We start from the raw sequence: 25,835 nt of genomic DNA, 5'->3' as shown, positions 1-25,835 counted from the left end.
GTGACTGGGGCTGGGGGAGAGTGTGGTGTAGGATGATGTGGGCGATGGGGTATATATGGGTATAAGGCGCATGTTGTCAGTTGTACTGTGTAACATCGTCTGTGGTGGTGGGGAAGGTGGAATGACCTGGAAGGTATCAGGAGACGGCGAAAAAAAATCAGGACCAGACATGAATTGCATTGGGCAATACATGTCTTGCGACTGCTGAGGTTCGTTGAGAAGTTGCAGGAAATCGTCAGGGCTTATATCATCTAATTGCGATAATTGATGATTGTAAGATTCAGCTGGGAATCTATTCAGCTCGAGCATACAACACGACATGCATCGACTTACATCCTTCTTGAAAAAGTGTAGAAGAAGACGTAAATGGCAGATCATTGTTGTACATGGTAAATGAAAAGGAGTCAGTTTCGAGCCTATGCGAGCGGATGTATGAGTTGAGAGTCAACGATAGAAAGTACGAAAACAAACGTACTGTGCGGGAGCGCGTCTGATTTGTTCAGATCCAGAAGGTGACTCTAGATGAATGTGAGGGAGCGATGTCACCTGCACACGACGAGAGGGACCGTTGTTGGTAAAAGACATTGTAGTGGTGAGTGGATAACAGTCCACGGAGCAAGATGACTCGCGATTAAATAGAGCCCAGCCCCCTACGAATGATCCTATTTAAGCCAGCGCCGAGGCGACTATACGGTATCACAAACCTCGGCAACTTCTTTTGGGCAGACGCCCAAAAACGCCTGTCTCCACAAGGTTCTGGCAAGATGTGGTGAAGATCTGACAGATCTGGCCTTCCATCTAGGTGCCGAAATACTCAGCGCAGTCGTGCAATTCGGAACATGGCAAACTTGACTTCTATCGTGCCATGGCACTTGTAACCTGCTTGTAACCCACAAGTTATCCGGACTCAATTATCACTGCTGAGTGGGAGAAATGAGGGGGAAGCGCTTTGAATATCTGCATAGAATTTCTTTTGGATAGCCATGAGACTCTCGAACATGTCATGAGCCAGCCAACCAGCCAAAACGCTGTGCTTTCTGAAGAGAAATTCAGAGTAGATGGTTGGGAGTTTGAGTGAGGAAACGGCAGCACCGCCACTATATTCATCCACAATTTCACATAGGCCAACCACTCGCTAGTCCAGATGATTATCTTCACCTGCCACATTTCAAGATTACGACACTCAAGCCGCATCGACAGTAACGACGGACACCTTGTATAAGCACAATTTATCGGATTATTAACTCTCGTGGTATACTGGGATGCATCGCTTTGCATTGCCGCAGCATGGCCCGCGCCATCATGGTATCAGGCGCCTTCTGTCCGATGATGGTGGAAAAAACAATATTTTAGGTATGCCATACTCACAGCCTCCAGATTTATTTCTAGTAATATTACATAGGTGGCAAACCAGACGGAGGCAGGACGGTCCAGGGCCCACTTATGATTTGCTTTACTACAATGATTCTTCGTTTGGCCTTGAGCTCGAGCGGCCAATCACCCGCCAAACCAACGCCAAATGATGCCTAAAATAATCGCATAATCACCGCCATTTTACAACGTGTACGTGGCGCTGCACTCTTCACATGCCCCTCAGGGCTGCATGCACAGGTATGTAAGCACAGCGTCTATCTCTGTTTCACGATTCAAATTTCTTCTAGCACGTCACGCTTGCCAACGGGATCTCACAGCTTATTCCCCTGGAGTACACTTCCATTGCAATGGCCTTAGAAGGGGAGTTTTGTCTTGTAACATGAGTTATTACGTTTTGCCTGATCTTGCCACAGCGGCTTCCCCCGCAACGGAATACTCATAGCTGACCGAGGCTTGCCTATGAATCGTTTGGTGGTGGATAATCTCATCACGCAGATCCCCGTTTCACTTGTAGTTAGGCCCGTTTTCATTAAACTAACAAGCACGTACTATTTGCCTCCCCAGCTGCTTGGTTTGACATGCTGAGGAATATTGCCGCAATCGGACTCACCTGAGTCCCTCCACCTGCACCTCCTTGTCGGTTTACAATCGGAGTCGGACGGGACTCGACTCATTCGCCGACCACTTAATGTTCATGCAAATGGCTGATAGAGTTCTTCTATTCCATTCTTGGTCGCTTCTGGTCACCAACCCCAGGTGGTTACTGATGTTCATGAACACAGATGACGTTTCACCCACATTTAGTACGGCCATAATCTCTCATTTCCGAAGCTCTCCGATGCACATAAGGTGGAGATTGGTGAAATATAGATCCGGGGCACCTAAGATGTGGGCTCTGGCATTCATGGGAATAGACTTTGCAGAGCTTCGGTGACAGACGTAAGGTGGCCAATTGCCTTGAGGTTTGGGGTATATTTTGATCCTCACGGTTCCGTTTATGGAGTTTGGAATTTATCAACCTGGCCAAGGTACCAGACTGTGGGCGCGAGAGGAGGCACATGTTGCCAGGCCCAGATCTGTTTTTTGCAAAGAGTGGCGAATGAGTTCATCTCAAGTGATCGGCAACGATCGAAATAACTAGTCTATGTACCAGTTATGACAAATAATCGGAATGGAGGTCGATAGTATATGGGCTTTCATTATGTTTGCGCAACGTTTTACATTTTCTAGAGTGCCAGCTAATGGAGCGAAGGAAGACTCTTTTCCCAATGATAGTAGTTACGAATTTATGCCGAAACGAGTCGTCATGGTTCGTCGGAGCGCTCATCACGTTCGAAGGTTATCGGCTGGCAGGAAGAGGCGGTTCTAGCTTGACCAGATTAAGGGCTGTTGGCCAGGTCGGATATCAGACTAGTTACCGATTGGTGCAAATGAAACTGAACAGACCTCAATCTTCGTCACTCCCGTAGTCCGCCACTCCCAGCCCTGAAGTCAATGGTTTCGGAGGTATTGTCTTTGGATGTACAACAGATAGCGAGACGCCGTTCCGCTTCCTTATTTCGGCAAAGTATTTGAGACCTTCCATTGTATCGGCTGACAGCAGACCAAGGGGCTGAGGTGGTGGCTCTGATGCCGCTTCTTGTGGCGGTGGCAGCTCAATTCGCCGCCGCTTTGCCTCTGGGTCACCAGATTCCGGGTCTTCTACCACTTCTCCTTCGTCATCCAGCATATCCCCATCCTCTAATGCACGGACAGCCCGCATAGCATCAACAATACGAGGATCCATCCGCGCCTTGATAGCTTCCTGCCCGATCTCCTCCAATCGCCGCTTTTCAGCCACCTTCTGTACCGGATTGGGATCCTCGGTGGCCCATCGAACGTTCAAGATTTCATCATTGTCAAGGGATTGACACGCCATGGCCTCTTTGGCAAACTGTGCGCCGAACTCCGAGACATAAGTTACGAACGCAACGCTACGATACTGTAGCACGCGGACTGTAGGGATGTGTTTTAGATGCCGTTTCTACAGAAACTTTCAATAACTTACTGCGTTCAATTTCGCCCCACTCTTTGAAATGCCTAATGACAATTTCTTCTGTCTCCGGGCCTGGGCCGGTCTCCTTGATTCGACCAACGTATAATGTTCGATTTTGTCGGTTGAAACTACCGACACCACCCATGTCATCTCTGTAGTCCGAGAATTTGTCTCGAGCGAAACAATCTTTACTCGAATCAGGTAATGCGTCATCAGGGTCGGGAAGAGTGTGAAGGTAGTCGCACTCCCATCCATACGGACAGCACCCACGAGCATAGAACAGACAACAATAGCGAATACCAGTCGTGTTCGCTCGAGTCAGACCTGAGTCCTTCTTGATATTGCACCGAGTTTGCGATTTTACTTTGCTACAGCAGAGTTAGATCTCGAAAGAAGAGATAGATACGCATTAAACTCACTTGGAGTAGTTATCTTCCCGGTCGCCTCCAGCCCACTTGTTATACCAGATATCTGCAATTACGCTCGTGAAGAGTCCTCATTGACAACATCATTGACACTTACTATATTCTTTCCCCGTCTGAGGCGTCTCCTTTCTCTCTACATCTCCCGCTTTCACTTGCTTGCGCGCAGGCTTGAGCTTTTTTACTGGCTTTGTTTTTACCACTACGGTTGACGTTTCGTCGGTGCTCATGATGATGGTAGGAACCTGACTAATTAATTGATTGGTGGAACTTCATTCGCTTACTAAGCTGTCATTGGGACAATGCCACTGCAATGCCTTGGCAACTTCAACCTTGTGCCACCTTGTGCCCTGGGTCAGTTTTGAATGCCAGTCAGCTTAGGGCTGCTCAGCGCTCAGCGCGGGGTGCTGAGCCTTGGTATACAGTTTAGCCATCCGATCTGCGCTTCATAGCCATCGCCGTCGTTGCCCCATTGACCTGATCTTCCATGTCGACATAATACGGGTGACTCGGACATGCGTTCACGAGTTTCTACAATTATTCTGCAACTTCTGAACTCTAAGAAGGGTACACGTGGCGGTATGTGTCAACAATTTGCCCGTGGATTCCAGAATCTAAATTAATACTTCCATGTACCGCCCTCGAGCAGTACTGCTATACAACGGGAAATTACTTGACTTTTTGTGTCAATCGGATTACTTGGAGCTGATGACCTCTATGGGTCCAATGTTACGTGTGTTCTCGGATAATAGAGGCAGTCCAGGCGGTACCAAGCGATGAGATATCCATCGCTTGAATGTGGAAGGTCCAGCCGGTCCAATCCTAGGTCAGTCGCTCAAGCGCGCATCTCGGTCGGCCGAGGAGCTTCAGTTCTGTGGAAACGAGGGCCGCAGTTCGACCTTCCAGAGCTAGAAATTCGTCGTTCAACGTTCGCTATAGACGAATCGCTCTTGCATCCTAATATTCTGACGTCCCAACATCGCCGTCGTGAGATCTTCAGCGCTATCAACCGCACCCAACGGTAATTGCATGCGAACATGTACGCGGAAATCTACGTTTTGTCAAGCGAAAAGTCCGCGGGATTCTGACGATTTGCAAATCAATCTGGACTCTCCAGGTCGTAATGTTGTCGAGGAAACAGCTACCTACCACATCATTATCACGCGCCGCAGTGATCTAGCTAAGCTTGGTTGCAGAAGTATGCCCTATCTTGGTCCTCTGGTCGTCCTTGGCAAGCGGAGAACTCGAAGGTGTTGGGAGATAGTTGCTACGTATATGTCGTACATCTGTCATGCCACTTTACCAATTCGTGAAGCTTCAGTGGCACGTTGGGGCCGGGGCCCCTAAATATCTTCGAACTGGCTATATCTGTTTATCCATCTAGTGAGACTTATAATCGATGGAGATAATGTGACGTACTACGGACACCCGCATGTTGGAATAATTCAACGGCTACTAGATCAAAAGACTGATGTGCGCGATCCAGCCAATGTCGTAACCAGACAAGACGTTCAAATTTCTGTAGTTGTTATCGAAGTGGCAGTTTGATCCGTTCGAAATCTGGTCTACATCACGGAGCTTGAGGATCGCCCGAGTCTAACTCCATTCCTCGTCAAAGGTTGTCATGCATGTTTATATCGCGTAGTAAGTACTCATGTATATTCGCAATACCTGGCGGATCGGGATCAACACAATCCATGCTTACCGCGTGACTTGAAGCTTAGCGCGGACTCGGAGGCGCGTGCCCAACTAAAACACTGGCAATCTGCGATAATTTTGCATGGGAGTAATCAAATGCCATATCATTGGTTACCTGAGAAGCTGAGAGAGCGTCGATAATAATATTTGGGGTTTCGATTGAGTACAAGTACGTACATGATCCGAGTCAGTCGAGGTTGGAAAGTGTGGGGCGAAGCAGCATGTGCATGATGGCTATGCCACATCCCCTTCCGGGACAAAGCGTCGAAAGTCTTATTCCTTGGCAGAAATTCTACCAAAGGATAGCCCCAATAATACAACGAAAGAGTGATGTACAACAGAAATGAATACATCATAAATTCACTAGCGTGTTTGGTATCAAGTTCGTGGGTGTGTACGTATACAACATCAGAAACGGAATATAGAAATGCAACTAGTACAGTACATGAGATGAGTACGATCAGACACGAGAAAGCACGATGTGAGTAAGTGCACATGAAAAGACGATAACAAAGAAGGGATAGGAAGACAGCAATGTGACCCTAGTAATAATAATCTGAAACAGAGTAGTAGATCAAACCACTTGAGCACAAGAGTACATATGACCAGATCCGCAGAGAAGTATTTGTAACACGTCCCAAAATCGTGAAAAGACATACGTGTGCATTGAAACATTGAGGGGAAGCACGAACGGGACCCTAAGCCCACTGTCCACTTCCCCACCAACGCTTTTCCGAACCACGTACGGCCCACTCAGCAACACCAGCCGTCGTCGCCACGTACAGGAAACCTCCTGTTGGATCGAAGCACGTCCCTGCAATATCCGCATCTTCATGTTCTGCCACCGTTCCTGCACGATCGACTTCTCCTTCCTCCCCATGTGTTCGCCGCGGACGCACTGGCAGGTGGGGGTGAAATCCGGGTGTTATGATTGTGGGGCCGTACGGAGGGCTTGAGGGGCGATACGGCGGACTTGCGGGACGGTATGTTTGGGAAGAGAGAGGCGATGGGCTGATGGGCCGATATGGGCTTGGGGTGCGGTGCAAGTTCATTGGAGGTGGCGAGCCCCCACGTGACAAGCAGTCCACCTCGAGCTCATCGAGGTCCATCATATCGCCCTCATCACTGCCACCTGTTCGATCCGACATCCTCGAGGGCGGTGCGCTCGTCCATGACATCGTCCGGGGCAGTACACCGTGCGGAGGTATGATGACAACGCTGTCGTCGCGGCGTGCGGTACGTGCACTCAGTCGCCCCCCTGAATGCCTAAGTAGTGGAAGGGTGCGTGTATGAGTAGGAGGAGTTTTGCTGCAAGAGATGTCGGGCACGCGGATGATTTCCTCAGTTTCGAATGTTCGAGCGTCGAGGACGTGCAGGAGATTGGTGTGCTGTATAAATTCCCATGATCAGCCTGAGTATAAAACGAAGATACTCCGAACTCGTGCACACCTCAGTATACGTCATTATCTCGTGGCCTGCCCGGGCGCCAACTCCGCCACATCCGAACTTGACGCTCCGCGCACCCCATCCTGGGGCACGTGAGGTTCTGCGTGCCCAGTCCCATGGGTCATCACTCATCCACCCGTTGTCACCACCGCCCCTCTCACGACCCGTATGCAGCACCTTTAGCGGCTTTGTGCTTCGCACGTCCCAGATTGCGACAACTCCTTCTTGACAAGCAACAGCAAACTTAAGTCCGTCGGCGCTCCATGCGGTGCTAAAGGACGCTACGAGAGAGTTGGGATGGATGGAGATGGCGGACGGGATCTGCAATGTTGTGACGCGATTGAAGGAAAGCCGAGCGCTGCCTGAAAGAGAGTGAAGGTAGATCCGAGGAGAGTCTCCGACTGAGAGTAAGGTGCGGCCGTCGGGCGATATGGAGGCTGTACATGTCCACAGGGTTGAGTTATTTACTCACACGTGGGATGATAACGTACAATGATTCACAGGCTCCTTGAGCCTGAGGGCCCCACAGCATCTGAGGTCCTGTGCCCAACGGGCTCGGAGGGGCACGTCGTAGAGGCGAACTGTCCAGTCATTATTACTTACAACAAGTCGTGGTTCATTAGAACTGTCGAATGCGCGTGAAAGGAGGACGGAATTGTTGATGCTTCCACTGAGCTTGCGGGAGAACTGCCAGAGCGCACGGGTACGCGATGGGCTGTGAAGTGAGAGGTGAATCTCGGTGTCCTGACCACCTGCTGCGAGGAGTGTGTGCGGGGAATCAGAAAGGGTTAAAGAAGAAAGTGTGTTTGGGATGAATGAGAGATCGGCTACAAGTCTTGGTGCCTAGGAGCCATAAATGAGAATCGTCCTGCGACCCTTACATCACATAAAGACAAAGATAAATGAAAACGCACCAAGTCTGGAGCATGAAGGTCATGCTCAATAATCGACTTGTTATGAACGTAATTGACGATCCCGGCCTCGCGTGGACATATGATTAAATCTCGAAGTTGCCTACGGAACGTTTTAGTGACGAGCAACCACGAAGGATAGAAGCTTACACATGGCCGATGGTAATGTCTGCTGGTGCGATGACACTTGGAGTCGTCGACGCCAGCAACGACGAGGTGAGAGCCATGACTAGGAGCGCTAGCCTTTATAATAATGGCAACTTGAAGATCCTGCGTGTGACGTTGAGAACATCAGCTTACTGGGGTACCCCATGCGGCCCGGATCCTCTGTGATCTACCACGTGACCCAACTTGGGTTCAACCATCTCCTCAGTCAATGTGAAGTCAACTCGGATTCACCATCACGCATCCGCGTCAAGTGTGGTTGGGGTATTACAACGTGCCATGTAGCCCTTCAACATGGAACCACACAAAAGAACGAAGTAACTATCGCACCGCCGTTAATGCGTTGAATAAACACGTCACTTTTGTGGGGGAAGATTGTTCAGTAAGTCGTCCTCCAAGTTGACTGTGCTGACAGAGAGATAGACTTGATGTCGTCTAGGACACGTCGTAGCATTGCTGGGGAGGGCCTTGAGATAAAGCTATGGAGAATAAGAGATAATACAAGTGTGAAAGAAACCCTGCTTCGGAAACGAACAAGTTGTTAATGAACGTAAATTTCCCTTTTTCGCATGAGCACTTTCAAAGTTATTTAAGATACTCATGATCTCTTTGCATTGTGACAGGAGATAGTGCGAGGTACCGCAGGTACTCTCATGAAGTTCCAACCACCCTATCAGTTCTGGTCGTCAGTCAGGTCATGCAGTTTTTCGGTCAGATAAACTCTTCCGCTATCATTTGCATAGTGTCTCAGCTCACTGTGGTCATCGATTTGAGTCGTATCTTTTTTTCTGTTAGGTAAATTGTTCGGTCGCTGAAATTGGTTCCTCAGAGCCTGATGTATGTTTCCCTAGGTGCAGAGTATCTTTTACCACTACGAATTAAGCCAGGACTTTGATCCATACCCTGATACACGTTCGTTCCCTGCCACAGTGTGCATGAGCGGTTGTAGGTGGAAAAACAAGAATGTTGTTAGTGTTCGGTGTCGACTACCGTTAAAGCCCGATCGTTCTGGACACGCGATCTTACTCTCGACTTGCAACTAATGGCGATCTTAAAGAATCTCGCTTACACAGATAATGTCATTGGCAAGTTTCTCGGTTTAGTATCCAACATTCCGTGTAGCACTCCTTCCCGGACTAGCGGAAGTCGATCCATGCCCACCCAGAGTTTAGTTGCAAAAATCTTCATTCAGTCATGATGGTTAGCATGCATATGCAGCTTACAAGGTTACGAAGGATAAAACTCATCCAACAGTCGTCATCATTCATCCAGATGGAATTATTAGAGCGACTAGTGAGTATCAAGTGAGTGTTGTAGAGGAATACTGCGGCCTCATTTTTACAGGCTACAGTATGCATGTAGCACTAATACGATAACATCCCCAATCCAGTCCTTTTTGGAAACGTTGTGCTTGATTTGGAGGCACGAGTGGTTCGACGTTCAGCCAACGGTGCCCTGTCTGTCCCTTCCATAGGTTCACTGAATGGGCGGCAGGACCTGGTTCGCAAGGTAGTGCTCCGAGTTTTCCTGCCGCGGCAGCCTTCTTGATATCGTCTGGATTTTAGCGCGGACCACTTCTGTGGTCTTTACGGTCAATTTGAAAGCAGTAACACAGAGTACAGCAGATTTCCGTGCGATATAGCGTGGTCCTCATTGGTGACTTGACCTGACGCCGTCGGTGGACAAGGTTGCAATAAGTCGTGGATCAAATGAAGGCAACCTGTTCTGCATTGCTGACCGTCAGCCTGTGATATATGACACAATTTTTCGTATGAGAGATTTTTTGAGCCTGTTTTCTCAGAATCGAATTTTGTGCCTTCAGAGATGATCCAGACTCAGTGCGCGATCAAGATGAAGAGAGTTCCATTGACCTTCATTAGATGGTCGCCGACATGGTCCTCGATAACGCAATGATACAGATATAATGTACCAGGGAGACATACCTCACTAGTAAAACTGTATGTCACTGTGACTTGGGTCGATGGACTCGAACCTAACCACATACCGATCATCCTCAGTGATTCTACAGTGGAAGATGAGATATAAATCGAAGGAAAAAGAGTGACCACTGGCAAACAGTTCGTGCTTGAGTGCTATATGACCAGCGTTGATGCTAGTACCGGTAACTGCAAAGGAAGGTGAATGTTTCCGCAAGCTAGAGCGCAAAATGAGCAATTCTAAGCCTTGACTTAGTAGTAAAACTGTAAAATTTGTCAGCAGTGGCTGAGAAGCCTGAGAACCACTACCAATTACATCCTTCTAACTTGAAGTGTGCACGATATCTGCGAGTGACAGACTTTCGTGGAGTCCCATAGACAGCACCATCGTTGACCTTTTATACAGTCTTTACTAACTCACGATCACCAGCTACCCTAATCATGCCTCCAAAGAAGCAGAACGTGCCTTCAGGTTCGAAGGTGAAGGATGACAAGGTAGATCATCATGCAGCTCATCTCAGGAAAGAACTGATCAATCAGTTACTTCACCAAGACTTTCGGCATGAAGAATGTAGGCATGATCATATACTTTTTGTTGACGTTTTTGTTGACCGTGTATACAGAAAAATAAATCTGCCAGGGTCCAGAAGCAGGTGCAGATTTTGCAGCAGCAGCAAGCTATGACTGGAAAGTCCAAGGAAGCGGTTGCAAAGGAGAAAGAAAAGGAACTGCGCGAGAAAGCGAAACTCGATGAGGAGAAGCGCAGGAAAGAGGAAGCTGCTATGTTCAAGCCTGTTCAGACGCAGAAGGTACCTTTTGGAGTCGATCCCAAAACGGTGCTTTGTGCTTTCTACAAAGCTGGAAACTGTGAGAAGGGTAACAAGTGCAAATTCAGCCATGATCTCAATATTGGCCGCAAGGTGGAGAAGAAGAATTTGTATGAGGATAACAGAGAAGACAAGATGAAAGGTACGGTGTTCATGAGTCAACTGACCGAGTTTCTCATCGTGTCCTTTATCAGATACTATGGAGAACTGGGATGAAGAGAAGCTACGGAATGTAGTCCTATCGAAGCACGGCAATCCTAGAACAACAACAGACGTGGGTCGGGATGCATCACCGCTCGGACCTCTACTCAACGTACGTATAGATCGTGTGCAAATTTTTTATCGAGGCCATCGAGACTCAAAAGTGCGGAAATTTTGAACTCTTCCGTTTGACTGACTTAATCATTTTTTTTCAAGGTTTGGGTGGTTCTGGGAATGCCCCAATGGAAGCGAAAAGTGTCAGTATAGGCATGCTTTACCTCCTGGGTTTGTGCTCAGATCGGAGCGCAAGGCCGCCGAGGAGGCAGCGAAAGCCAACACCATCAGTCTGGAAGATTTCCTTGAAATTCAGGCGAGTCTGATCAAGGAGTAACGCAATTCCCAAAGGATCTCACGTTGCGAAACTACAGCGCCACAAACTAGGGTCAAATCTAACTCCAGTCACTCCAGAGACTTTCGCCGTATGGAAGAAAACTAGGATGGACAAGAAAGAAGCCGAAACAGACGCAATGCGGAAAGCGAAAGAAACGCAACATGCAGCTGGTAAGAACTCGGGCATGAGTGGGCGAGATTTGGTACGTAGTAATGAACAATACGCGGTCATCCCTATTGATTCAAGACACTTTTAGTTCCAATACAATCCAGAATGGTTCGAAGATGACGAAGACGAAACCGAAGACTGGGATCTATCGGTATACCGTCGGGAGCAAGGTGAATCGGAAGATTTTGCAAGGGTTGCAGATGACGATCAAAACGTCAGGATATATGATGATGGTGAAGATGGCGATTCTGGAGGGCCATTATCATCGGATGACACGTAGGATATTTTATTGTGTGCTCTGCTTCAGGAAGTCATATGAATTCACCCTTGTCGCTTGATAATTCCTCAGTCTCATAATTACACTCACGGTTGAAACGTTGACGTCTTGAATCACTTCGTACATAAGAACAGTCGGTTGATTTGACTTGCGTGAGTACAAAGTCACCGTTCCGAAGACGAACCCCAAATATAATCAACGTTGAACTTCTGCCTCTTTCACTGATTTCTCTATTTGCCAGTCAATTCTTCCTATATAGCTCAAAACTCTTAGTACACAAAAATGTCTCGCATTCCTCAACCATCTTCACGTCCAACGGTGAAGACGACTCTCGTGCCCCCTGCTCGCTCACGAGCTCCATCGCCGTCTAAGCCTGCCGCCAGTGTATCTTCTCCTCGCGTGAGGACTAAGTCGGTCCCAAAATCTCCGTCTAAGGCTATCCGTAGGCCACCGCCTGTCGAAAATGAACCACCTGTTCCCAAAACACCATTGAGCATCAAGGAAGCTGTCGCTCTGAGGCGAGCCGAAGCCAAAAAGGCTATATCTACTTCTTCAGGCCTTGGCAATAGCGCAGGCTTTGGTGAATTTGAGAACCTCGAAGACGCAAATCCGAAGAAGAACGAAGAAGAAACACTCGATTTGGGGAGGTGGTCTGTGAAAGAAACCATCGAGCGTGCTCGAAGCACAGGTGAGTGGATGCGATTCGTGTCGGATGCGTGCCGTTGATCAGACAAGGTCACTATTGCAGGTGCCATCAATTTGTCCTCTCGCTCTCTACCATGCATTCCTTCTGCCTTATTTGACATTCATTTGGGGATAACTCCTGATCCATTGAAATCTGCAGCTTCAGAGCCACCCATATCGTCCCCCACGGATACTTCATCTTCGTCCAGGCGGGCTGGCCAACGAGAAGGACCAGCGTGGTTTGAAGCTCAAGACTTGCATGTGCTCAAAGCATGGAATAACGATATTGTCGAAATACAGCACGAAATCTCTCTCTTTGGATCACTGAAGACCGTTGATGTGAGTGTTAACCACGTCCTCCCGTGATAGATGTATTTATATGTGGTCCGTCGCAAGCTGCATCAAAACAGGATTGTTCTCCTACCTGATACCTTTGCCGACCTTACAGCTTTAACTACCCTAGATCTTTCTCATAACTGCCTCACAGCACTACCTTCAAATATCTTCGCCTTACCAAATCTCACAGTCATGAAACTGTCCCATAATGCCCTCAGCGAGCTCTCCTTTGGTGCCCCGTTCTTGAAGTCTTCCTCACGCAAAGCGCAACACGATACTTTCAGTTCCAGGGGATTCTTTGATCCTGTCATCACGAGAGCCTCGTCGCCACTGCCACGCCTTTCTGTCCTGGATGTGTCTCATAACAAACTCACCGCTTCCACCATAGACCATGCCAATTTGCCTCTGTTGATAACAAAAGCTGACTTTGCCGCAAATCCCCTAGCTTTGGGAGACTCCAACTCGACACCTGCATTTATACGAGCGCTCAGTCACTTGGAACATCTCAAGGAACTTCGTTGTGAAACCGCCGATATCGGTGATGATGCCTTTCCCAGTAACTTATCCACTTCGGAAAGTCATTGTTTTTCTCGGTTGCGGATCCTTGATATGGGTGAAACTCGGGCTACCATGGAAGGCTTGCAATCAGCGTTATCTGGACTGAAGCAGGACATTACATACGATTTTACTACTGAGGAGCCGCCAGAAGGCACTCTGAGGGTGTCTATCGGCAAAAAGGTTGTTCGGGAACCTTGGGAGGTAGAGGCGGAGAGAAGGGTGAAGAGCCGTACGCCTAAAAGTGCGACAAGTACGGAAAGCGCTGGTCCCAGCAAAACAGACGTAGGCCAAAACAATACAGATGTTGTCAAGGAGGCTTGGGAGATCGAGGCAGAACAGGGTTTGTTAACAGAGGGTGGACGTCGACGGGCAAGAGCGGCAGCGGCAATGTCTGCAGCGGATATTGCACCACCTCCGAAGCCTAGTCCCCTTATCGGGCACGGACAACCGCCCACGCCTGCTAGCCCCTCGCAACCATCGCCGACCGCAAGTTTAACGAACCCTCAATACTACAAGGCTACCACTCAAACACTCACTTTACCCCCGCTCTCAGCTCCGACAAAGTGTCACGCTCGATCCTTCTCTTTAGCAACTCCATTCTCAAGTCCACCATCCTCTCGAGGTAAAACAGATTTTGCCCTGCCTACACCGACACTTCCCCTCGTTGCTATATCAGCGCAGTCGTTCGCACAGACACTCAAGACTCTCGTGTTAAGCAACCGCAAATTTGATGTTTGCGTTTCTCTTCCAATCATTGGCGAGGTCTTACTTCCAAGCCTGGAAGAACTCGTTCTGGATGGGTGTGGATTCGGTGATCAGCTCTCTGTGATACGTCAAGCTGAAACGGGGGCTACTGCTTCTCTGCGCTCCAACGATACACTTCTACCTTTATTAACGCGCGTTTTCCCGAGTCTTCGGACGTTGGATCTATCTTACAACGTTCTTACGTCAGCTTCCCTGCAGCAGGATGCCCTGTCTTCCCTTATCCTGGCTGATAATTCCAATGGTCGTAAAGGTCTCAGGCATCTCAGACTCCGTGGCAATCGAATAGACGGACTTGATGCTTTCCAGGGCATCGCAGAACTGTTTAAAGGTAACCGTTCGGTGCCAGATTGGAAACTAGAAGAACTAGACCTCAGAGACAACGAGATTTCCAAGCTTCCTGCAGAACTTGGTCTTTTGCCTCTGGATGTCTTCTTGGTGGATGGTAACTTGTGAGTGGTTCGGCGTGCGCTGATTGTATGGTGATGTTTACCTGCTTGGTAGATTCCGTATACCCCAGAGGAGGGTTTGGGAAAGGGAAGGGACGAGAGGCCTTTTGAGCTGGCTGAGGGGTCGCATGGAATGAAATGGCACCCACACTGATGTAACTCCTTGCACTGGTTTTCCTTAGTTTGATAGCGATCATGTTCCCGCTGTCTCGAAATTGCGAGTTGACAATGCAAGCGTTTCATTCAGTGATTTATTTGGTGGAGACCAGAAACCCTTCAGTTGCTTCTGTATCAGTGCAAGCAGCATCAATGCATCAACATTGAATGCTGCATAGATGTAGATCTGTCACTAGTGACAATATTGAAGGAGTAAACAGCTGAAAGGTAAGCTGTTATGCGGCTGGCCAACAGAAGGCCATATCCCAGTCTGATTAATATGTCGATGACTGACAGACATAGTTGATGAAACACGTTAGGGTCCTCAGGCCTCAATCATGATTCGGACCGTGACAGCGCCATGGAACCGGTAAATCAACTCGTTATCGAGTCTGTATAGCACCAAAAATTTATCTAACAAAATTTGGTACTCTAGTCCATTCAATTCGGATGTAATGTATAAACCGATATAACGAGATATGATATAACTTCGGACGGCAATCATTGCCTCCATAACGATTCCTTCGGCTCAAACTTGCAAAGATCACTTCTGCTCTTCACCCACTCCTCACGTCTATGCCTGCACGAAGCGAGATAGCCAAGTTGCTCCGGTGTAGGATGATGGACGTGGAGCACAAACAAATAATCAGACATGTCGCTCTGATGGACCACCGAAAACCTATTTTCTCCACTTCTGATGAAAGCAGATATGTCGATGCAATTGTCTGGGGTGACCTGTCGAAACGAAACTTTCAACTTCATTGTAATTTAGTATGTATACTGATACTCACGAAAAGCGGTGGAGCTAGCGGAATGATAAAATCCTTCCCGTTCCGCTTCGTCTGCAGTGAAACGTCCCCAGATGTGGGCCACGTGCATGGCGAGTACATCAGTGTCTCAAAGCATGGCGTAGGTCTATCACCTTCTAGTGGATTGAATGGAAGACTGGGGAGATGATAGCAAGCGAACGACACACAAACACTTTGTTCCAAATCTCTGTGAACCGCTAAATTTGTGTACGGACAAGATAAAATTGTCACATACGAGGTTAGTGAGGACTTGGTATGCTTCGACTTCGCCCACTGAGCTATTTGGGAATAATGTGAATCGAGGTTGAAAGTGACGTTAAGAGTCTCGAGAGCCGATGCAAGTCCTCGCCAATATATCATCATGACCATTTGCCCTCCAAATCTCGGGGAATTAACCTGCGGAGTGGTGACTGGACACGACTGAAATTCGCCTTTTTTGACTACTAAATGGTTCGAGGGTGTCCCAGGTGGCTTCATTGAAGCTAGGAAATCCGTGGTTTGCTTTAACGAGGACATAGTGACATTGGGAGCAACGTTTTCTGGCGCGCCCGAGGGATGCTTCTCTGAATCTCGAGGAACATTTTCCGGTTGTGAGTCACTCATAGTAATATCAGTTACAGCGGGCGCGATTCTTTCTTCGTTAGATCGCCTGATGTCCACAGGAGCTGGAACCCGGGGAAAAGTACTCGTCTGATAAATGATTTCCGCAGCTGTAGGCTGGTTTGCTGTCATCGGTCCACTAAATGGCGGTCTCGGATATATCCTCCCCGGCATGCGAGACGGCTTTGGCTTCTCTGCAGCAGGGGCCCCTGCTGCATTATTCAACAATACAAACGTACCAGGTTGAGCAGTTGGATCCGCCACAGGACTTGCAATCTTTGAATTACGGGCAGCAGCTGGCTGTTCTAGTTGTGCCCTAAACCATTGTAGGTCGCGGTTTTTAATGTGCTCGAGTATTGAAGGTCCCTCAGGCTTGAGTTGGCGCTTAGGCCGCGGTTTGGGGATAGCCTTAACTTCTCCGGATCCAGCATTGGTCGGGAGAACTGCTGAGTATAATGTAGATGTGGTACTAAAAGTCTGCGTTGTTGCCTGTAAATTTGTATGTCAGATCACGAATGAACAGGGCATGTGGCATATCTTACAGGCGATTGAACTGAGTCCGCTTGCGAACCGCTAGGAAACGTTAGCTGCGTGGTTAGGGTCGCGTCCTGGGCCAGTGTGATTGCTGGCATACCTAGCGCTGAGGTAGTGTTCTAGGTAAGATTATGCCCCCATTCCTTGAAAGAGATCAAGCTTATATATGCACAGAAAGAAAGAAAAAGGATGTCCAAGTGGGCATAAAACAAAGACTTTTCTTTCCAACATAAAGGTTGCTTTGTCGAACGCGTTGACAAATGCCAAATTTTGCGACGAAGCAACTTTAGATTGAGAGGCCGCTACCGTGCGACCCACCTCAATAAAGGCCTTTCTGATTCAACTACCACCCTACACGTTGTGCTGTTAGCAAAACTGCCGATTTTTGCCAACCGATCTCAGAGTACGCGTCGAGTGCATTGGGAACATTGAGATGCGAGGTGTGGAGGGAGTGAAGGAAGAGGAAAAGGCAGGGGCAGGATTAGGGAGAACGCGGGCGAGTGAGTAGAGGAAGGTGAGTACATGCATGTTTTTTTTACTTTGATAGAGCTTGGGAAGTTTGGAGACGACATGGAGGTTATGTAGTTAACGTTAAGTTTCATTTAGAATGAACACATGCGGATTGCAAATGCTCACGAGCTTGCATGTCGCCCTAAATACTAATGCTACATGATGGCAGTAGCATTCCCTCCAAATCCCCACAACCACTGAGCAGCCTGAGCCTCGAGCAGTCTGGCAGACAGCAGGCCTTGCATAAGTTCTACACATGTTAGGCGGACATGCTTCAGCACTGGAAAGTATTGAGTTTCTCATATCTCGCATTCATACAGCGATTGCTGGCCAAATCTTACCGTTCAATTTAATCGCATACCAGCGCGCCGTTATGTTCTTCTCTGCACCTGCTATGGTCAGTGGAAACACTGCCATCAAGGCTGCGGCAATGGCCGACTGTAGTGTCTTCTGGAATGAGACCCTCACGATCTGTAGAAGCCCGTTGATATTTCCCATGTGGCTTATGCCCATCTTCTCTGGCAGCTCCTCCAAAGAAGCTCGCCTCAAAATTCGCGCCTCGTTGCAAAATGCTCGATCGAGGCGAACTTGTGAAATTACCTGCACACGACTCATGGACAGTCCGGTAAGTTTTCACCTCTCACAATGTCGTTGTTCTGACGGCGGTCCCGACACCCGAAGTATCACTCCCGTTGTTGATAATCAGCACATATCCCTTGAATTGAAGGCACGGACTAGCCGCTGTCGAGGTATGAGTGAAAATGAGTAAAAGTTCCCCGTTGTTCAACAAAAATGCAACTATAATATCTCCAATGTCCTGACATTCATCATGTCATCGACACAAGCCATGTCCCTGACTTGTGCAATGATATTGCAATCCGAAGCAATTCTCTTATACTCCCCACCCCGCTGCTGTGCCAGTAAAAGTGCACTAAAAGGCTGTCCAAGGCGAACAACCAACCCCAATTCTCGCGTGTGAGACCGCGAATCAGCCTGTTCCTGCTGCCCTAGCCAAAGTGCGCCCAATTGCTGTGTGAGGCGAGTGAGTAAGCTCGGCTCTCGAGTAAGAGACCGCAAACCAGCCGGCTCGTTATCTAACGGAGATAAGCCGAGTGGATCATCTGATGGAGACCCAGGCTCAGGCCCATCATCCGTGCTCCGCATCTCGTCTGCAAAGTCGGGCAGGCCAAGATCATGACGATTCCACGGACGGATGAGCAAAAATTTCTGTGAAGTGGGCTTTCCAGGCCAAAATTGAACCAGCGTGTCCGCCGTTGTGATTTCAAGGTCTTGGACTCCGTCTGCCTTTATACGATAGGTGCGAGGTGTACCGGCCCTCCGCTTGACTTTTGTGACTGGAAACGTGATGCAAGGCAGGCGCAGCCTGCAGTTGGCGAAGCGAGGAGCACTGAGATTGTCAAGGATGTTGTAGAGTTTCAAAGCCGACGCCTGAGTCACATTATTTCGCAGTGAGGAGGCCGATGACTGAATCTCATCTTCAGATAGAGATGGCAGTGTGCATGGCGGGGCTCTGTATGAGGCAATGTTGGCTGGCAGACAGCTATTGAAACTGGATGACTGCCCAACCCAGTCCAGGGCTGTGATATCACCCGAGTGAGCGATGATCTCCTGCAAGAGACGTCCAAGCGCGTTGTGTCTCTTCTCGCCGTAGATGACAGGTAGATGGATACCGAAAATGCCAAACAATGAGTACGCAATGTCTTCCTGTAATGTCGTAACACGGCATGATGCCCATTGAAGTTTCTCTCGGGCATTTTTCATCCCCGGGCTGAAGGCAACGAGCGCCTGCGCATTTATACCAGTTGAACGCTCCAACTCCTGCATGATACTGACAGACTCTTTGTGGTTGAGGGAGTGGTCGTGAAGATACAGGGTCCAGTCCGCTTGGTAGAAGAGAACAACTGTAGGAGCGAGGAACTCCTGAACAGTCCACCCTCGCGTGTTCCAAACGCTCTTTGCCAGTGCACCAGACTTTGACGAAGGAGAAACATCAGATAGATAGATAATGGTGAGTGCTGAGTTGCGATACCAGACGAACATGGAGTTGACTGATGCTTGAACCTCGACGTTATTATTCTGGTCAATGCAGCATGTGTCGCTCCACGCCCAAAAATACCCCGCATCGTGAGCGATTTTGCAGAACTTCTGCAACTTCACTATAGTTCCAACTGGACGTATTGTGTACACGTCCTTGTCCTGAATTTCGTGCAGCCGCGGCTCCTTGGTTTCCCACCTGTGAGATAACATGACCCAGCTGAAGTACTTCACGACCGCTTCTCTGATGGGCTCCGTTTGAAGGTGCCTATGCAGCATCGATGACGACAAAATCTCCTTGTACTCCATGCTTGTCTTGAAGGTATTTATTTGTGCCTGTCGATCACATATCTTCCCAGTGATGGTGTGAATTAGACGAAGTGGTGCATTTTCTAGGTGAGCATGAACAGCTTGTCGAATAGCATCTTCTATTTCAGACGGATTGACATATTGTTTACGCAACTCTGAAAAAAGAGTAAATCATCTTTAATTTGGTTACTGAGGTCTGAGGTACTGTGGGCTCACGTCGTATCTGTGAGTCGGGTGCATTATCCAACTTGGAAAGCATGATCTTGAAGGACTCGATTGCGTCATCATAGCGCCGTGCTTCATAAAGAGCTGCATGCTTCAATTTGTACCCAAGGTAAGACGATGGGTTGAGCTCGATAACCTGAGAATCGTTAGTATCTAGCATCACCACAATTGTTGAAACAGTGACAGATATCGTCCGCACCTTTTGGGCGTCTAAAAGGGCCTCGTGATAGAGGTTTCGCCTCAACTTCACCTTACTGCGGTGTGCAAAGTAAGAGTCGGATAAGGAATACAACTGGGCTGCTGCCGAAAGTGTGTTCTTGATGGACCAGAACTGAATCTCGCCATAGAGGTCTCCGACCACGACCAATTCTGCGTTGGGAGAAATGGAGACACATGTAACGTCTACGATGTGTTTGAGTGGTTCTCCTATCTTCTGGTGTGACTTTGTGCTCCAATGTTGGACGGTCCTGTCATCCGAAACAGCTGCAATAAAGGAGCCATCAGAAGAGATGGCAAGCGAGTTAATGTTGGAAGTGTGACTGGTGCAAGGTTGACCGATCTGGTACCCTTTCGAGGAGTCCCAGAACTTGACTGTTTTGTCGTATGATGCAGAGACAAGTTGCTGGCCATCAGGTGACCACACGACACTGAGGACCCATTTTTCATGAGCGTTGATCTCGAAAATAAGTTCGGCGTTAGAGTCTGTGCGCCAAATCTGGATGCTGCGCAATGATCCGGATGCTAATTTTGAACCATCTGGGTTGAACGCGACACTCGACACCCCGCCTCGATCACCCTGGAGTGTTGAGAGCACAGTGCCAGTTTCTGCATCCCATATAATCACTGTCGAATCATATGACCCGCTTGCGAGTCTCTTGCCATCGGGGGAGAAGCACACCGAGGACACCCATTTTGTATGCTTCGTCAGTGGGTCGAATAGCAACCGCCTGCTCTCGATGTCCCAGATTATGATAGTGTTATCTTTCCCACCACTCGCGATTCGCCTGTCGTCTGGCGATACCGCGACTGAAAATACCTTGTTACTGTGTCCTAAGAATGGCCCCCCGACCACTGTCCCCTTTTGTATGTTACAGATTCGCAGGGTGTAGTCCCATGAACCAGTGACGACCCGCCGACCGTCATTGAAGAATGCGACTACCGACACTTTGTCCGTGTGTAATCGCATCGTTTGCATTGGCGTCGGCGTCGCGCGCCTTCTCACAGCATGCTTTTTCTTGTTTGCTACATCAAGTAGTTCTGACATGTAGCGATGACCTAGACAGGGAGACAGAGGGTCAGTAGCATTTCAAGTTTACGGAGAGCATACCTTACGGTTATGTTGTCAGTCTTATCGTGAGTAGAGTTGCTGCTCAGTTGTAACATCTCATGCAAGTAGCCTAGCGCTTGTCCGGCCGAGTTGAAGCCGAGTTACAAAAGTTAACCCACGCGTATCTCACCTGAGGCTCCCACGCCTTACTACGCTGTGTCTGTGTGTCCGGTCTAAGTCGAGTGATTCCTGTTAACGCTTTTGACTTTTACTTTTAGATATCGTATTACCTTCTTGATGTTGTCAGCATCCATCAACACAATATGCAACACCTCATCTTAACAACTTCTTGCTTCTTCACCACACGAACTCTCTCCCCGCACATCATTTCCCCGGTAATCTCACTCCTTATCATATGTATCGAACAAGCTTGCCAGATTTCACAGTCCAACATTGATCGTTTTGGTTCTCGCCACTGGTCTTCTGTGATGTTGAATGGATTATTGATGAGGGTGAAAGCTGTGCTGTAATAGGGATAGGCTTGAAGCAAAAGACAGCCCTTTTGCAGGTCCATCATGCTAATATTCCGAAGTGTTTGCATTGACAAATTCGCACTGCGCTGTAGATGCTCCTAGGTCACCTACGTATAACTCCTCCTTACCCGGTGGACTGTTTCCTTTCCTCTCAGACTCTCCTTGCGACCCACACCTTGTGGCTCTTGTATCGTTCGCGCATCGGCCCCGCGCAGCAGGTGGTACCTTCTATGACTACACTTCTCGATATCGCGCAGTTAGAGAAGAAGACTGTACCATGGGGAAAGTATGTTCGGAGAATACGACTTTCTGGACATTCAGCCAAAAGGTGGAAAGGTGAATTGACGAAGTAAAGAAGGGCATCTTTGAGGACCTAACTTTGAGACTAGGTCTTTCCTCTCTATTGGATTTACCTTTGATTGCTTTATGAAATGGCCAGATGCGTCGAGCACGCATTGTGAAGGCCATTTTCGTCGGAACCTTTGAGTGAGTCATTGAACTTAAATTCGACGAGCACAAAGTATGATTGCTGTTTTCTATCCAGCTGGTCTTGACGTCGATACCCACCCAATCTTGTTGAGTGTTCTTCGGTCATTGCATGAGTCTCGCAGTCCATGCTTTATCATGGGTCTCATAACAGACTCCAGGAACAACTACATTGACCAAGTCAGCAACGAACTACATATTGTGCCATCAGCCACAGCACCAATGCGAAAGTAGAAACACGACTCACTGTCCAGATGTGCTCGTGGACTGCCTGCCAGCCCATCGGTGAGCAGTCTTACTGGCAGGTTTTCTGACCGCTGTGCTATTGACATTGCAAGGTGCAAGGGGTGAGCAACAGGGTTGAATACTGGATGCAAAGCAAGCTACTCATACTCACGTACAATAGAGCACAGTGGTGACTGCAGCAATCATCGTTCGTAGCGCAGATCTCGAAGTAAGACTTGCACCCTGCGGCTGTGACAGATATGCATGCTGCCAAAGTAGTAACGATGACGAGGAACTTGAAGGAGATGTGCATGATATATACAAAGTGGTAAAAGCTTCGTAAAGGGGACTCTGAACTACTGAGGTAGACAGAGCTTGCTTTTATATCCTGAAAACATTATTGTGGGCAAAAACTTGAAGCTCTATTGATTTGGCAGATTGGTTGCACCTGGATGGCAGAACTTCGCAACGGATGGTTCAGGATGAATCTATTGGAGCCCCAGAATCAGGACCTTGCGTGGATGATATATATATCTGGACCGTTGCTCACAACGAGCACGAATGTTTCGGCAACACGGTGCGGTGTCGACTCAGAAACCTGGTGTGACACACAAGTGACATGATTTTATATTATTGTTAGGTGTGCTCTGTATAAAACACGGCGGACTATTATGAAAAATGTATGCAGCATGGCGGCAAATCGAACCGTCACCAAAGATCCACCATAGCGCGTATAATTTCCTGCCAGTACGAATAATTGTGAATTTTCCGCCGAGGGCCTTTCTGGCGACACAACCTGACATAGTAGTGCCAGTTGTTTCTATTCTCAGATGCCGGTGGCTAGGGCCGTGACCCTGATATATGTGTCTTGCAGTCACATTGGTAAATGCTACTGCAGTGCGACTCTGATGTGGGATCAGCTATCTGGGCAGTGGGTAGCTTCTACTGATTCTCTTACTTTAGTATTCACACCAAGGACCGGGTTGATTGCCAGACGTTCCGGATATTGTCAGCTTGCTACTTGGTGTAAGAATGGTGGGTAGCTAGTACTGCATTCCAGTAGTAATAGTAATCCAACACGAAATAGATTTGTCTAGACCTTCCGGATATACTTCGAAACACCATATGTTAAATAAATACCACGAACGGATCCTGAACCAAATTTCTCCCTGCAGACCACTCGGCAAGCATTTCCCTACACAGTACTGCTAGTTGATACATGCACACGTTCATCAAATCCATGCTAGTTTCTGCGTCGGATTTGGTCACGAGTTCAGCATGATATTGTCGAACGCTAAGGATGAGGCGTGGTCCCAACACAAACATCTGCATGACCGATAAAACTTGAAGAGCGCCCTGGGGTCCAATAGAATATGAAATGATGAGCAGTGGTCACACGCAGATGCCAGTAACAGGTTAGCGCACCGCGATTTCTGAAGAGTCAGCACCAAACTGAATGATAGAGACGCAAACAAAGCTAGCACGTGCGGAACTTGAGAAAAAGATAGCCCATCCACATGATAAGCTCACATGACAAAATAAAACACGTGAGATCTGGTCAACACTGTGAAACAGTCCCCGGTGGTCGATCCTATCGATGGGCCGAGTCGTCGCAGGTCACGGAAGTGTTTTACAGCAACCCAGAGTGAAAGACACAGAGCGAGGACCTCCCAAATAGTGTTGAGGGTCCAAACCATTGTGTACAGAATCTGGACGTCCCCTTCAGATCCATATTTGCACATATACGTGCCAAAGAGTATGAACTCCTCTGGTGTTTGTCCAATGAGCCGTGTTCTTCAAGTCAACAAACAAAGCTTACCTGCTACAGTATCCTTGATTCCTATTACCGCGATTACTCCACAGGCGATGTTTACAACCAGGAAGATGATAACAAGGAATATGAACATCTTTCTAGATCCTTGATACATGGCATGTAAACGAGCAATCATGATGACTTGCATCAGGTTTCAGTCGAGTCGATATCACAGAGGTATTGCAGCTGGGTGACTCACCGCCCAACATGGCAGTTACGACCACATTTGTCCCATTCTGTGCGAAGTACATAATATTGCCTTAAACACTTGATTAGTGAACACCCTCATACTAGGATCAAACACTCAGACTCACACCTATCGAGTCATTATGTTGAGCCAAGTTAGTAAATGGTCAGAATCATGCTCACCCCTACAAATGAGTGTGTTCATTGAATAGTAATGAGATGGTTGGTGAATACTCACTGCATCTGTCAGCGAGACCAATGGTATAGTTGCTGTGTGCCGCTGGTAAGAAGAATCAAACACAGCACATATGAGACATACGTAGAACATTGGGACTAATTGTCAGAAATGAGTTATTAGCGCAGTGCCGATTTTTAGCCTTGACACATACACAGAATACGGTAATCCGATATAGCGTATCTAGAACATTGAGGAGTCAGCACAACCATCGACCACGCTATGGCATAATATGAGGTACGAACGACCAAATACAGCACAGTCATGAGAGACCAGCGTTGCCTCTGTCGCGAATTCGTTGTATTCTCCTGTTTTTTTTTGATACGGGACTGTTGTTACTCACCCAGATCAGTTCAATCTATGACACCATCCTTAGTGAGTTGGTCGCTGCGGCAACGACATCGACCTACCTCTTGTCCAAGCGTTAGTGCTGGAAATATTATGAGAATATCAGCGGTCTTCGAAAACTGTCCTGCTCACTCCAATCATATACCACGATGACGCTAGCGGCAACTGCGAAACCGCAAGTCAACATTAGTTCTAGACATCTTGATGAAACAAACCTGTCCAATAGCCGTATAAAATATTTGAATGGATTATCGGCCACGAACTGGGATCATCTGAGATAAAGGTCATATTCGAGAGATGGGTGTGAGTGAGTGAGGAATGTTGGTGATGTATCACGATAGCGTTCGCGCTTTATATCCCACCGTTCGGCATTTCTATCGCGAAAATCGGCATGATGGAGATGGATATTTGGTCCTGCCTCAAGACCTTTGATCGGGTGAAATGGTACGAAATCAACAAAAGAAGAAGCCCTGGATGATCAAAGTAGAATTTGACTTACAGACCAGTATCATTCATGTGACTACTTGGATACTAGAAATGTTCCAGCCATTGGCGGTGTCGAAGACTTATTTCCAATGTCATTTTCGAGGTGTTCCGTATGAAACCATGTGGCCATCAATCTAAGACAGGTGGCCTATAAGCGTGATCCGATCGCAAAAAGCATCCAAGCTCGAGACTTGCTATCAGCTCCGCTGATTGCTTTCTGTAAAAAGGTCGCATTCTGTAGTACGGCAAAAGTCAGAGAAGAAACATGACAGCGCATTCTATTCGGTCACCGGTGGATCCGATCGTGCACTTGATGCGACGGTGATGTATTGCACTGGTGGATACATGCTGTGCGATTGATACCTGTTAAATTCAAGACACCGTAGTACATAGTCGAAAGAGAAATCGCACGTGGAG

At 48.0% G+C, this 25,835-nt stretch overlaps 7 protein-coding genes across 7 annotated transcripts; 2 read left to right on the top strand and 5 right to left on the bottom strand.

Moving 5' to 3' along the window:
* Positions 1–2,664: 2,664 nt before the first annotated feature.
* HD556DRAFT_998228 (uncharacterized protein) lies at positions 2,665–4,069 on the bottom strand. The gene is made up of 4 exons (XM_041312221.1): positions 3,932–4,069; positions 3,829–3,880; positions 3,422–3,777; positions 2,665–3,369 (listed from the first exon to the last, which is right to left on the bottom strand). Exons 1-4 carry the CDS (start codon positions 4,059–4,061, stop codon positions 2,822–2,824), a joined length of 1,086 nt encoding a protein of 361 aa, XP_041154364.1. The 5' UTR covers positions 4,062–4,069; the 3' UTR covers positions 2,665–2,821.
* Positions 4,070–6,227: 2,158 nt separating this feature from the next.
* HD556DRAFT_1247487 (WD40-repeat-containing domain protein) lies at positions 6,228–8,113 on the bottom strand (the record flags this gene model as incomplete). Its single annotated transcript, XM_041298703.1, has 5 exons — positions 6,228–6,917; positions 6,979–7,412; positions 7,467–7,818; positions 7,890–7,989; positions 8,037–8,113. The coding sequence occupies 5 exons, from the start codon at positions 8,111–8,113 to the stop codon at positions 6,228–6,230; spliced, it is 1,653 nt and encodes a 550-aa protein (XP_041154363.1).
* Positions 8,114–10,299: 2,186 nt separating this feature from the next.
* On the top strand, positions 10,300–12,003 carry HD556DRAFT_1411453 (uncharacterized protein). The gene is made up of 8 exons (XM_041304181.1): positions 10,300–10,483; positions 10,542–10,559; positions 10,612–10,957; positions 11,010–11,089; positions 11,139–11,179; positions 11,233–11,386; positions 11,445–11,609; positions 11,664–12,003. The coding sequence occupies exons 1-8, from the start codon at positions 10,430–10,432 to the stop codon at positions 11,853–11,855; spliced, it is 1,050 nt and encodes a 349-aa protein (XP_041154362.1). The 5' UTR covers positions 10,300–10,429; the 3' UTR covers positions 11,856–12,003.
* Positions 12,004–12,093: 90 nt separating this feature from the next.
* HD556DRAFT_1411452 (uncharacterized protein) lies at positions 12,094–14,891 on the top strand. Its single transcript, XM_041304180.1, has 4 exons — positions 12,094–12,540; positions 12,601–12,875; positions 12,933–14,644; positions 14,697–14,891. The coding sequence occupies exons 1-4, from the start codon at positions 12,135–12,137 to the stop codon at positions 14,776–14,778; spliced, it is 2,475 nt and encodes an 824-aa protein (XP_041154361.1). The 5' UTR covers positions 12,094–12,134; the 3' UTR covers positions 14,779–14,891.
* Positions 14,892–15,165: 274 nt separating this feature from the next.
* On the bottom strand, positions 15,166–17,078 carry HD556DRAFT_997902 (uncharacterized protein). Its single transcript, XM_041312220.1, has 4 exons — positions 16,749–17,078; positions 15,842–16,695; positions 15,589–15,793; positions 15,166–15,532 (listed from the first exon to the last, which is right to left on the bottom strand). Exons 1-4 carry the CDS (start codon positions 16,836–16,838, stop codon positions 15,299–15,301), a joined length of 1,383 nt encoding a protein of 460 aa, XP_041154360.1. The 5' UTR covers positions 16,839–17,078; the 3' UTR covers positions 15,166–15,298.
* Positions 17,079–18,048: 970 nt separating this feature from the next.
* Positions 18,049–21,103, bottom strand: HD556DRAFT_1449182 (uncharacterized protein; the record flags this gene model as incomplete). Its single annotated transcript, XM_041307564.1, has 2 exons — positions 18,049–19,769; positions 19,831–21,103. 2 exons carry the CDS (start codon positions 21,101–21,103, stop codon positions 18,049–18,051), a joined length of 2,994 nt encoding a protein of 997 aa, XP_041154359.1.
* Positions 21,104–23,339: 2,236 nt separating this feature from the next.
* HD556DRAFT_997675 (uncharacterized protein) lies at positions 23,340–25,424 on the bottom strand. Its single transcript, XM_041312219.1, has 13 exons — positions 25,148–25,424; positions 25,065–25,097; positions 24,995–25,014; positions 24,928–24,942; positions 24,830–24,868; positions 24,739–24,767; positions 24,669–24,682; positions 24,584–24,619; positions 24,363–24,422; positions 24,170–24,304; positions 23,881–24,118; positions 23,776–23,827; positions 23,340–23,706 (listed from the first exon to the last, which is right to left on the bottom strand). Exons 1-13 carry the CDS (start codon positions 25,218–25,220, stop codon positions 23,479–23,481), a joined length of 972 nt encoding a protein of 323 aa, XP_041154358.1. The 5' UTR covers positions 25,221–25,424; the 3' UTR covers positions 23,340–23,478.
* Between the last annotated feature and the right edge of the window lie 411 nt (positions 25,425–25,835).

This window comes from Suillus plorans (assembly GCF_016647745.1).
Source record: "Suillus plorans strain S12 chromosome Unknown HD556scaffold_85, whole genome shotgun sequence".
Lineage (NCBI taxonomy): Eukaryota > Fungi > Basidiomycota > Agaricomycetes > Boletales > Suillaceae > Suillus > Suillus plorans.
Note: the sequence above shows the minus strand (reverse complement) of the source record. Positions and strands in the feature narration are given on the sequence as shown.